Source organism: Hibiscus syriacus, unplaced genomic scaffold (assembly GCF_006381635.1).
Source record: "Hibiscus syriacus cultivar Baekdansim isolate YM2019G1 unplaced genomic scaffold, ASM638163v2 tig00109991_pilon, whole genome shotgun sequence".
NCBI classification, from domain to species: domain Eukaryota; kingdom Viridiplantae; phylum Streptophyta; class Magnoliopsida; order Malvales; family Malvaceae; genus Hibiscus; species Hibiscus syriacus.
The window spans coordinates 554,080-567,102 of record NW_024062551.1 but is presented as its reverse complement, the minus strand read 5'-3'; the positions used below and the strand labels follow the sequence as shown (position 1 = coordinate 567,102).

General features: G+C 35.2%; 1 protein-coding gene across 1 annotated transcript; it reads right to left on the bottom strand.

Moving 5' to 3' along the window:
- Positions 1-843: 843 nt before the first annotated feature.
- Positions 844-1,511, bottom strand: LOC120212021 (protein GLUTAMINE DUMPER 3-like). The gene has a single exon (XM_039210458.1). It carries the CDS (start codon positions 1,427-1,429, stop codon positions 1,019-1,021), a length of 411 nt encoding a protein of 136 aa, XP_039066389.1. The 5' UTR covers positions 1,430-1,511; the 3' UTR covers positions 844-1,018.
- Between the last annotated feature and the right edge of the window lie 11,512 nt (positions 1,512-13,023).

The window sequence follows — 13,023 nt, the reverse complement described above, 5'->3', positions numbered from 1 at the left end:
TTAATAAAATAAAAGAATCAATAATCAAAGTAGAATCGCCAAAGGTAATTGATGTAATTTACCCAAAATATATCAAAAAGTAAGCCTTGAAGAATAATTACAGCCAGAATTAAACCAGAAGCTGGGATAATTGCAGCTAACTGGGGACAATAATTACTTGCAAAATGGTTCTCAAGAGCCTGAGAAAAATGCAGCTCTACGATTACATTCTAGATAAATTATGTATTTAGTACCTAAACTATTAGTTTTGGTCTATTTTAGTACATAAATTTTCAATTTTTTCAAAACTATACATAGAGTTTAGTTTTTGTTTCATTTTAGTATCCAATTTTTAAATTTGACGTTGAGTTTTGAAATTTTTTTTGAAAATTTAGATACTAAAACGGACCAAAACTGATAGTTATGTACTGAACATGTTAATTTTTTAATGGCGGATACTAAGATGAAACAAAAATTAAACTTTATGTATGGTTTTGAACAAATTAAAATTTTAGATACTGAAACGGATCAAAACTGATAGTTTAGATACTAAATGCATATTTTACCCTTACATCATCCATAAAAAGCAAGCATGAGTTTGCAATTTCAGACATTGATTGCTGAGTATGTCGGAAATTGAAACCGCTGTGGTTAACTGAAACCGCCGCAATGAATAGATTTTGGCAACTAAAAGAATTATTATTATTTTTGAATATTTCAAATTTAAATATAATATTTATAAGAATATTTAAATATTTATTATTAAATATCGATAATTTTTAATTTAAATAAATATTAGTTTATGCTTATACTAGATGAGTGAAAAAAATCCATAACTGTAAAACTTGGGAAATTCCTTGCCTCTTCAATAATTTACATGCAGCTTTCTGGAGTTTACAAACACATCTATGGCGCTGGAAGAGATCGGAAGAACTAGAGAAAAAGAAGAGCAAAACCCCACCTCCAAAAAGCAAAACCCGGAGCCCTACCCCCCAAGGAGATCACCGGAAAATATAGAAAAGGAGAAAATAAAAAAAATTCAATGGTTCTCGGCCTTCTCAGCGGCACAGCAACAGCTCTTTTCACCGGAAAAAGAAGACCGGCCGGTTGAAGAAATGGGGGTGGCCAAGAACGTCGGCTTCACTTGTCCCGCCATTATCACAAGAAACTTCTGTTCCACAACAGCAGCAGCTCCTCCTTTCTCAGAACTCTCATCTCCTTTACCCTGTCCTTCCTCCAAGTCTCTATTATCACCTTCACCTTCGTTCCCAAGGTACCCCGACAGTTTCCAATAAGAACAAGCGAGAAGGAGAAGCGCAAACGCTATGAGACCGAGCATGGCGGCCAAGCCTCCGAACAAGTAGGGCACCGGCGAATGCCACGTCGAGTGTGGAGCTGCTGAAGGTGTCGATGCTGCTGTCACGACGTTGAATTCATCGCTTGATGCCATTTTTTTGTTTTCTTTTTAGCGAAACTTGTACAAAGTGAAAAACTAAAATTGCGAAGATCGAACTGTTGGGGATGGATTGCAATTTGCAAAGGTATTTATACAAGGATGAAAATGGAGGATTGGTTTAGTTTTTGAGGTGATTTATGGTTTAGTTTTTGAGGTGATTTATGACGTCAATTTTTTTTTATGTAACATAGTAATAACACGGCTGAATTTACGAGATAATGTTGTGAGAAAAAAAAATTCACGAGATAACGTGTTCCAACAATTAATTGTTGAGATATGATGTTTGCTACAGTTCGAATATAGATCGCCGGGTGATCTGGGCGACCAAATGAAGGTCGCCAGGTGGTCTGGGCGACCAATGCTGGGCGTGCGGGTTGTTTCACAAACAAAACACTAAACACTAGTTGTTTGCACTAAACACTAGTTGTTTGGGTTAAATACAAATTTGGTTCTCACAACTTTACACTCTCATACTCGTGTTTTAATATTTAGGGGATAATAGCATTTTCGGTCCCCTATGCTTTGTAATCTATTTGTTTAATCATTTAGTGACATTTTTAATGTTTTGTTTCAGGCATGTATATTTTAATAATTATATTTTAGTCACTAGTTGTTTATTCTGTCAAGTTTGTGTATGCTTCATTTTGATCATAATATTTTTAGTTATTTCATTTTAATCACTGATTTCATGTGTTTTATATATTTTCCTTAATTTTCAAAATTGGCCATGAAATTTGTAAACATGTTATTTTAGCCACTGTTTAGTATTTATGTTTAATTATAATTTAGTCATACATGTTTCTTGTTTATCCTATTTTAGTATGTATTTATTTCTCCCTACCAACGATATTATTTCGCAAAATTTTCCAATATAAAATAAAACTAAAAAATAGTGAAAAATACTCAAAATAAATAAACGTAGAACAAATAAAAATTATAGAATACAAAACAAGATATCCCAATAATCAATTTTAAAATAAATACATACTAAATACAAAACAAGATATCCCAATAATCAATTTTAAAATAAATACATACTAAAATAGGATAAACAAGAAACATGTATGACTAAATTATAATTGTTTGTGACTAAAATAAATACATGTATGAGAGTGCAAAGTTATGAGGACAAAATTTGCATTTAACCCAAATAATTAATTATTGCATGTATAAACAAGAAACAAATTTGCATGGCGCCCAGACCACCTGGCGACCTTCATTGGTCGCCCTGACCACTCGGCGACCTTCATTCGAACTGTAGCAAACATCCTATCTCAACAATTAATTGTTGGAACGTGTTACCTCGTGAATTTTTTTTCTCACAACATTATCTCGTAAATTCAGCCGTAATAACACAATCAACTTAATTAAATGATTAAATAAATCGTTGATGTTATACAGATTACGTGTTCAAGTCACATATTCAAATATCACTACTGCAATAGGATGATTCAACATAAGTGGAGTTGATGGAGAATCTCTAAAGAAAACAGTAGTACTACTACTACGGGCAAACGTACTCGGCCAGTAGCAAGTGGGAACAAGTTTAATTTGTTGAATTCTTTGGGCCGAGGAACAGCTAAACTACTCCTCAAGTCTTCTTTATAATATAAAGGGGGGGAAATACATGAAGTCCCTGTACTTTTAAAAAGATATAATATGTCCCTCATATAATTTTCTTTCTCAATATAGCCCTCCAATTCAAATAAGAATCTAATGTGGTCCTTTGACCAACGACTCTGTTAATTCCCGTTGACATGGATGTTTTCTCAAATTTGTTACGAGGGAAATACTTCTTATGGTTGATGGTACAAACAGATACTGCAACAAAACATGTTTTCAGCGGCGTTTTTACCCTATATTGGGATTTTTAAGCTTAGAAAACCGTCGATTTTTTAATGTAAAAGGACAAGTTTAGAACATAATGAATAGTCGGGTGACCCTTTTATAACTTTTGATAGTCGAAAGACTCGACAAAGCAACACTCTGTATCGAAAGACCATTTTGTAACTTCTAATAGTCGAGGAACTTAATAAAACAATACATTATAGTCGGAACCATCTGTGTACTTTACCCTTAAAAATAAGAGTGACGTATTGGAGGAATGGATTCATATAAATCATTATTTATAAGACTGTAATTTATATATCGATGATATGGTAGATTTGATTTTTTAAAAGTGTATGTTTCAAGAGAGATGGAAGGAACCTTGGTAGTGATAAAATGTACAATTACTTTATTGAAGTGGGATTGCCACCACCTTAATTAAGTGGTTTATTATTCAGAATTATGGGTTCCCACAAAGCCATGATTGTTATGATATTAATCTTAATTAATATGGCAGTAGATAAGCTTTAACTTTAGTGGAATAATGAATAGGAGATTCAATCATTGGACCATGCAGTTGTTATTATAAACAAATTGCATCACAATATATATATATATATAATAAAATTGGATATTAATGTTGGAATCCATAGTCACGAAAACAAAGGGGATATAGAGCACATGTTCCCTATGTGGATGGAAATATGATGAGAATATCATTTATTGATTTGGGGAAGGAGGAGGGATTGTCTCTAGAGACCGATATAATATTTTATGTTAGAGAGATTGATTTATAAGATTTTAAACAACTGTAACTTTATAAAATTTTAGAAGGACGAAAATAGATTTTTAATTGAATATATATATATATATATATATATATATATATATATATATGAATTTAAAAATTTTAAGAGGGGCAACCATCTCACCCGACTTCCTCGATTCATCTCTGATTGTCTCGCAACATACATAATAATATTATGGAAACTCATGTTCCATACGTAAATAAGATGACTCGAAATTAAGTGCATGAATAACAAACAAAAAAAATGAGATGTTTAGAGCAATACATAATATTATTATTTCTTTGATAATTTAAGATAATTATAAAATGTAATTATTCAGATTTAAGACCTTTGTCGAGAATAATATCTTTTCACTGAAATCATTTAATGGATTCTATTTAAAATCTTTCGTAATCATTAAAGAAATAATAATATTCTATTTTGCTCGAAATATCTCATTTTTTTATTTTTAATCCATGCACTTATTACTTTCGAGTAATCTTATTTATGTATGAAACATGAGTTGCCATAATATTATTAGGGAAAACTACAAATTTAGTACTTAAATTATCAGTCTTAGTCCGTTTTAATACTTCAACTTTCAATTTTTTTCAAAACTATACCTAAAGTTTAGTTTTTGTTTCATTTTAGTACCCCATTCAAAATTTAACGTTAAATCTTGATTTTTTTAAAGTTTAGGTACTAAAACGAACCAAAATCGATAGTTTAGTGTTGAACATGTTAAGTTATTAATAATGGGATAATAAAATGAAACAAAAATTACACCCTAGGTATAGTTTTGAAAAAAAAATAAAAGTTTAAGTATTTATACGGACCAAAACTAGTAGTTTAAATACTAAATGTATAGTTTACCCTAATAATATTATGGTAGCTCGTGTTTCATACGTAAATAAGATGACTCGAAAGTAATAAGTGTGTGAATTAAAAATAAAAATGAGATATTTCGAGCAATATATATAATATTATTTCTTTAGTAATTTAAGTTAATTACAAGATGTAATTGTTCAAATTTAAGACTTTTGGGAAAAATAATACTTTCTTTTATTACTGAGATTATTTGATGGAATCTATCTAAAATCTTTCGTAATCACTAACAACTCATACACTCCATGCAGACGTAGGCACAACTGCTCGAATTCAAGATTTCTAGAGAGAACAATACCCCTCCCTGTAGACGTAGGCACAACTGCTCGAATTCAAGATCTCTAGAGAGAACAATACCCCTTTAATCACTGAGGCAACTTAATGAATTCTAATCTAATTGTTAAACTATCAAATTTAAATATAAACATTTAGAGAGCCATTGAGTGGTCTAAATGTTACAAGAGAGTGTTATTCTCTCTAGAAAATCCAAGTTCGAATAGCTGCGTCTACAAAGTATACACACGTTACCAATATGCTAAAAATATTTGAACAAGTACCACTGAAGTAAGTTGGTTCGTACTGTAACTCTTATTCTTGAAAGTTGTAAATAGGGCCACCCATAATCTTTGCCACCGTCGTTTCCAATTACAACATAAAGAAAGACATGTAGACACCCGTTTTTGTCCGGATTATAAATATTATATTAAAATTATATTATTATTATTATTAATATTATTATTAATGTTACATATTATTTTTTTACAGGCTCAAGACCCAGATTACAAATTTCCTATAACTCAAGCTCAACCCAGTGACCATTACCCCAGTTACCGGTTTCCATCAATGCATGAGCCAATCACCAAGCAAGTCACTGCCACCAATCATGCCATCCATTGAAGCTGATATAATGGAAAACATAAGCAAAATCAATAAACAAATCAGTCACCAAGGTCAAAGAGATTTGACAAACCTTTACCTAAACCTTTGAAATGGAAATAAATCCCGAAAATTATGGGATTAAACGTACCTGCTTCAGCACTAATCCAACGACAAAGGAAAATGGTGAATTCAAAGCAACCATAAATATGGGGGCAATTATACGAGCAGGAGGGGAGGAAAAAAAGAAGGGAGGATTCGAACAGGGGGACGGAAGCCAGAAAATACCCTTTCCCGTTGTATTTTAACCAAAAAAAATACTGTACTGGATTTTTTTTCCTTTTATTCGAAGAACAAAGAAGCAGAGAAGTTCTCATTTCAGCGAATCAAAGCAATACAAAGAGAAATTCAGTCCATACGAGGTTGTTCTTGATTATTATTTACTTTAATATTTTTCTTAATTTGTTTTAATAATTTCTAAATTAAATGCAATTCCTAAAAATAAAATAAAGTAGAAAGGGATTATAAATTTACCTTAGTTATGAACAACAGTAGAGTTTGGTGGCTATACTATGCGTTCGGGTTTCAATTTCTAGAATTAGAGGATTGTGGTTAGTAAACTGAATAAATCAGAAATTAAACAACAATAAAATGTAAATAGGAAGAGAGGAGTCGGAGTTACCTCACAAGAAGGGGTTGAGTTTCTCGGTGAAAAATTAGAAAAGCTGAGAGCTTTCTATGGTTTGTTGGATCTGTTAAAGGGTCATTTCAATTGATATCTAAGTTTAGTTTAGGTTTTAAAATAGAAATGAAGAGTTTAAGTTATGGTGAAGATCTAGGTCTCCTATGGTTTTTAGTAGTCACTCGATGGTGATAGAGGCTTTGGGGGATAAGGTTTCGGCTGAAGGTATGTTGGCCATGGAAAATCTTGGTCTCTGGTTAGTGTACTGGTGAAAGAATGAAGAAGAAGAAGAGAAACGATGCACTAAAAGGGGGAAATGTTTAGGTTTAACATATTGTTGTTTTTGTTTTTAAGTTAAATTTTAAATTCAAAGCTATAGTTTGGTTAAAACGCTGCAGTATAATTGGGGTCCAGGGTGTGTCATGTTGTGTGCATGGGTTATTTACCATTTGGGCCACACAAGGTTTAGTTTCATATTTTCAATTTGTTCTTTATATTTTACGCACATTTAATTCCGGTCCAAGTTGCGATTGTATTTAATTATTGTTAATTTAGATATTAGAATTCTAAAGTTTTGCATACTACTTTTTAGTCCTTAATATGTTTTGGGTTTATGTTAGTTTTAGTTTGTTAAAATAATAAGATTTTCATTTTAGTTTCCAGCATTCAATGTGGTATAATATTAGCATGTCTACATTAATTATTTTCCGTTTATAGTTAAGATAACAAAGTTTTATTTTAATATTATTTAGTCCTCGTTTTAGTACATAATTATTTTCTTAAATTTATGATTTGTGGTGTTATGTTTTTTTATTATGTTGGAGTCATATTTGTTCATTAAATATTACTATGAATATAGTATATATTTTTAGTTGTAATATATGTATATAATTTTTATATTAAAGTGTCGCATTGTAGGAATATTTTGTATATATTATTTGTTAATTGGATGATTATTTCTATTAATTTACGCATGGTAACCTCATATGTATAAATCGACGTATTTACATAATTTAATTAAGGGTAATATCATTTTAATTTAAAATTGTTGTAAGTGGGTTGTCTTAACTGATTAGATATCCGCTTTTGACGATTTTAAATTAAAAGTATATCCTATTATTGACACTTTTAAAAAAAATTTTGATCCATCATTTTAAAATTTGGGAACGGAAGAAAAAGAAATATTCGGTTATTTAAATTTATCGAGAAAAGGTAGTTAGAACTTATCTAAGATCTCGTCTCGATATTTATAAATAATCGAATATTCTTTATCTTTCTAAAGGCTTGGTAATTTTAATTTAATCAATTTTGGTGCTTTGAAATATTGTAAAGTTTGCACGTCGTTGTCGGGGATCATAAACTAAATTAAACTCGAATTTGTAAATTTCATTGCAAAGACATTAATTAATCGATGAGGTACCGATTTAGGGCGTTGTGGGGGTGCTAATCCTTCCCCACGCGTAACCGACTCCCGAACTCATTTTCTGGTAACGCAGACCTAAATTTGTTGTTTTAATTAAAATTATTATTTTTATTTAAAATGGCAAAACATTTTTGGGTGCCCAATCACACCCTAATCAAAGATTGGTGGCGACTCTTCGAACCCGTATTTTTATCGTGAATGAATTCCCAAATTTTCGAAACGAGAGGTTTTCTAAAATCACATTGTTTTTAATTAAAATTCAATCGTAAAGAGAATAATTAAAAATTGGTGTGGTTTCCAAAATCTCACACGTTTTAAAAATCGTTTCGACAGCTTGGCGACTCTGCTGGGGACTTTTTTTAGAGAGTCAGGCCTATAGTCGGTTAATTAATTATCTTTGCAAATGAAAGTTAGAAATTCTTTTTAATTTGGTTTTTGATCCCCTATTTGGTTTTAATGTGTTTGTTCAGAATTTGATTAACCAATAAATAGTTGTACTGATCTGTTTGTTAATGGTTTCAGATTAATTACGTGTTTAAAGAAGTTTGATCTTTTGAGTGTTTAAGTGAATATGTGTTGTTTTATTTTTGCTTTTCCTCACACATTGCACAGCTGCATTTGCATAACATGAGCTAAAACCCCGCTCTGTCCTATTTAAGTAGGAGTGAGAGACTACTCCCTCGTGTGGTTTTCACCTCCGCATGGGATAGTGGATCGCTCCTGGAGCTCACGCCTTATGGTCCTCGTGATGGTATTCACCTCCGCATGGACATAAGGAGGTGTGTTCCCTCGAAATTGAACTCGATCTACTAAAGCCTGTGATGGGCCAGGATTGAGGGTTCGGCAGCCCAAAGGGGCACCGGCAAGGATAATTCGAGAACCTAATACTTTAGAACCTAACCCAGCATATAGTGAACATAGAGCCCAAACTTAGGTCGAGCCTGACCCGAACCTTAGGAGTCCCGTGAGGAGGGTACACGAGGAAAAGCTTTTTGAGTCATTTAATTGCGTTTTCTGAGCAAATGCATGCGAACTAGAGATCATGTGGTTAGGTTGAATTAGGTATCATGCGGTTAGGGTTTTAATGTTCAGATAAAGCATAAGGGGTAGATATCTTGTTGGGTTGGAAACGATAAAGAATGACTGGGTAGTCAGCATGTGAGGGTAGAATTCTTTAACAAATTATTATCCGTGATTAATTGACTAATGTTTACTAACTGGTTTTCTTTTGTCTATGTTTTATTCCTTTTGTTTTGCATTGCACTATCCATTTCATGGTGTTGATTTGGGATCGATGTCCATTAGAAGGCCAGAATATGGAACGAAAGGTTCAAAAAGAGGTTGATGACAATGCAGATGTTTTGAGATGGTCGATGCAATCCCAGTTGTCCAATGGAGACAGTTTAAAGCTTGATTATGTGTCGGAGATGTTTAGTTACACTCACATCAATATGCGTCAGAATGATTTGAACGAGCTTAAAGAGATTTGGGAAGGATGTGAAACAGCCGACCAAGAGATGTTTTATCAGTTGTATGGTGATATACATTACCTTCTCGATGTTTTGATCGATCGAAATCTGTTTAGGGCCCTGGCGCAGTTCTGGAATCCCGGTTACAGTTGTTTCACGTTTGGAAGAGTGGATTTGACGCCAACAATAGAAGAATATCGAGCTTTGATCCGGTGTCCGAGAGCTCAAGTTGACAGAGTCTATACCAAGCCCCAGTCACTCCTTCGTTCAAAAAGAAATTGCTATTGATCACTGGAATGAGCGAGGATTGGGTTGTAAAAAATATTAAGAAGAAAGGAGACAATGAATGTTTTCCTTGGTCCGCTTTGAAGGAAGTAATCAATCGGCATCCCGATCAGAGAAAGAAGCTTGATTTACTTGCTTTAGGGATTTATGGGCTCGTTATCTTCCCAAAGGTGTTAGGATACGTAGATGTATCTGTTGTTGACCTGTTCGAAAGATTAGACAAGCATGTGGATCCTATTCCCGCTATTCTAGCAGAGACGTTTCGTTCTTTGAGTTCTTGCAGGCGAGAGGGAGAAGGACGCTTTATAGGATGTGCACCCCTATTGCTAGTTTGGATCCTCAGTCATTTCAAACACGTCGAAAGGGCACCGGGTCGAGTGTTTTTGGACGGGTTTTCACCTTTGAAAGATTTCCTTTCAAAAGATTGGCCTAGAGGTTTTACCGAAGAAAAGTGGATGGTCATCTTCAGGGATATCCGAGACGGTGATGTTTTATGGCGAGCTTCTTGGAATGTCACTTCAGATATACTTTACAAGTGTGGAGAGCGAGATTGGGTACCTTTACCGGGTATATGGGGCTCTGTTGGGTATGCACCTCTGCTGGTTTCCAGACAATATGGGTCAAGGCAGTTCATTCCGGCTACGCGGGACTTGTCAGGATCAGATTTTGCATTCAAGGGAGATCAATACAAGAGCAAAGTCAGAGGGGTTGCCGAAGCTTGGAAGCAGACTCATCGTATGAATCTTTTCACCTATGGTCTCGAACTATCACAAGAGTACGAGCAGTGGAGAAGCAATCGAGTAAACGATAATATTCCGATAGCAAATCCTGAAAACATTCAACCCGTGAAAGAGCATTTGAGGATAGTGCCATCTCCATTAGAGCTAGCTAAGAGCGATTTTGAGGCGGAAAGGAGACAATGGAGAACTACTCTGCAAAAGCTAGAAGATGAGGTGTTTCAGAAGGGGTTGGAGATCGATATTCAAAAAAGTAAAGCGGACCGAGCTGAAAAAGTAGAGAAGCAACTTCGGTTAGATTTTGATGATCTTCAATCAAATTACCAGCGAATGGTGAAAGATCAGACATCTTCTAGTTCAAGCAAGTTATCGGTTGAGTGGAGACATGAAGTGGCAAGCTTGAAAAGGGCAGCCGGGGAGAGTCAGGAAGAGCTCAAGCAAAGCAGACACCAGGTAAGGATTTTGTCGAAAGAAAAAAGTTGTTTAGAGCATCAATTACAAGAAGGTCAAGCTTATAGCGAGAAACTGAAGGGGAAGATCTCGAGTATGGAGGCTGCGGTACGACGATACAAGAGTCGGGAAGGTAGCTCGAGTCGTGGAGAAGTCGAAAGTCTGAAAAGAAGAGTGAGAGAGCTCGAAGCCATGGTTCAGGAGTTCCAAAGGCAATCAAGTGAATTATCGATAGTTCCTTATGAAGGGGATGTCCAGTGGCGTGTTCGATGGGAGCGAGCTCAGGCGAGAGCCAAACGAGGAGAAGACCTCATCGCTTGTTACCTGGGGCATGCTCGGGGGATCGCACAGTATTTGGTCGATCTATCTCAAGAAGCTACTGCTATAGGCGGAGAATTGGATCCTGAGGCGGAAGAAAACGAGAAGATCTTGGAATTGCTAGCCCATGTGCAACAGATAGGGGAAACAGTACAGATTTATCTGTGATATGTTTTAACCTTGTACTTGAACGTCGTCTCTAATATAAAGAGTTGTTCTAAGGAATCGCTCCAGGATCAACACCCTGCATTTTGCATATGCATCATTTTATTGTTTTTTGCAATGCATCTTTATTTTTCTTACATCGCACTTTATTCATTCATAATCATATACTTCATATTCATTAAATAAGATGTAAACATTAACAAAAGGAACTGTGTAACAGAGAAATACTGGGAAATTCTAAGCATCACTATAACACAAGGAAGGCCATGGATGATAAAATCGCTCAAATTGAAAAAACTCAACTGCAGTTACAAGATGATCTAAGGAAAATGCAAGAAGATATGCTTAAGGCTCAAGAGGATATGTTGTCTAAGTTGACAAGTATGCTGGGAGGGAGAAATTCAGAACATGGAAAGGCCCCTGAGCAAATAATTGAAGAACCACTTTATCCTCCAGGGTTTACCCCAGCGCAGTCTCCAAATATCCAAGGAACGTCAGTCCCTACTAAAGTACACATAAATCCTATTGGCATTGCTGTTAATCCGCAACCTGGATCTTGCTCGCATCCCGAAGAAAGTCCATATCACCAGGTCCCGGACCTTGATGAGGAAGCAGAGAAGAAGGAAAACAAGTTGTTGCAGGAGCAGTATAAGCAGCTAGCAAATGAAGTACAAGCTATGAAAGAAGACACCAGCTTGTATGGTCTCGATGCTAAGGAACTAAGTTTAGTTCCTGATCTGGTCCTACCTCCCAAGTTCAAAACTCCCGACTTCGAGAAATACGACGGTACCCAATGCCCTTCTGCCCATATCACAATGTTTTGCAGGAAAATGACTGGTTATGTAGGGCACGACCAGCTATTGATTCACTGTTTCCAGGAAAGCTTAGTAGGTTCAGCACTGCGGTGGTATAATCAACTAAGAAGGGTTGATGTTAAGTCCTGGAAAGATTTGGCCAAATTATTTCTTGACCAGTATAAACATGTAAAGGATGTCAGGCCTAACAGAATGGTGTTGCAAGCAATGGAAAAGAAGCATAATGAAAGTTTTAGACAATATGCTCAAAGATGGAGGGAAGTAGCAGTACAAGTCCACCCACCGTTGGTAGAGGAGGAAACGAACCTACTTTTTGTTAATACCTTGAAGGCTCCCTTCTTCTCACACTTTATTGGTAATCCTTCTCGAAGTTTTGTTGATATAGTTACGGCGGGAGAAATGATTGAAATGGCAATTAAAAGTGGGAAGCTCGAGGGAGGAGAGTCCAACAAGAAACCACCGATGAGGAAGAAGGAAAACGAAGTCAGCAATGCAAGGCAGTATGATTCCCATAACATCACAGTGTCTCGACCTCAAGGTACGGTGACACCACCACAAATGGACAATAGACAAGGGGTAAGGGATCCAAGGAGAGAGAGGCCTCAATTTGATCCGATTCCTATGACTTATAAGGAGTTATTCCACGAATTATACGATCGACATGTAGTCTCACCTTATCATGTGGACCCCATACAACCCCCTTATCCCAAATGGTATGATGCTAATGCTAAATGTGAATACCATGCGGGGGTTTCAGGACATTCTATTGAAAATTGTCCTGCGTTCAAAAAAGTCGTCCAAGCTCTGAGAAGAAGAAATGTCATCAATTTTGGTGACAGCGAACAACCAAACATAGCCCAGAATCCCT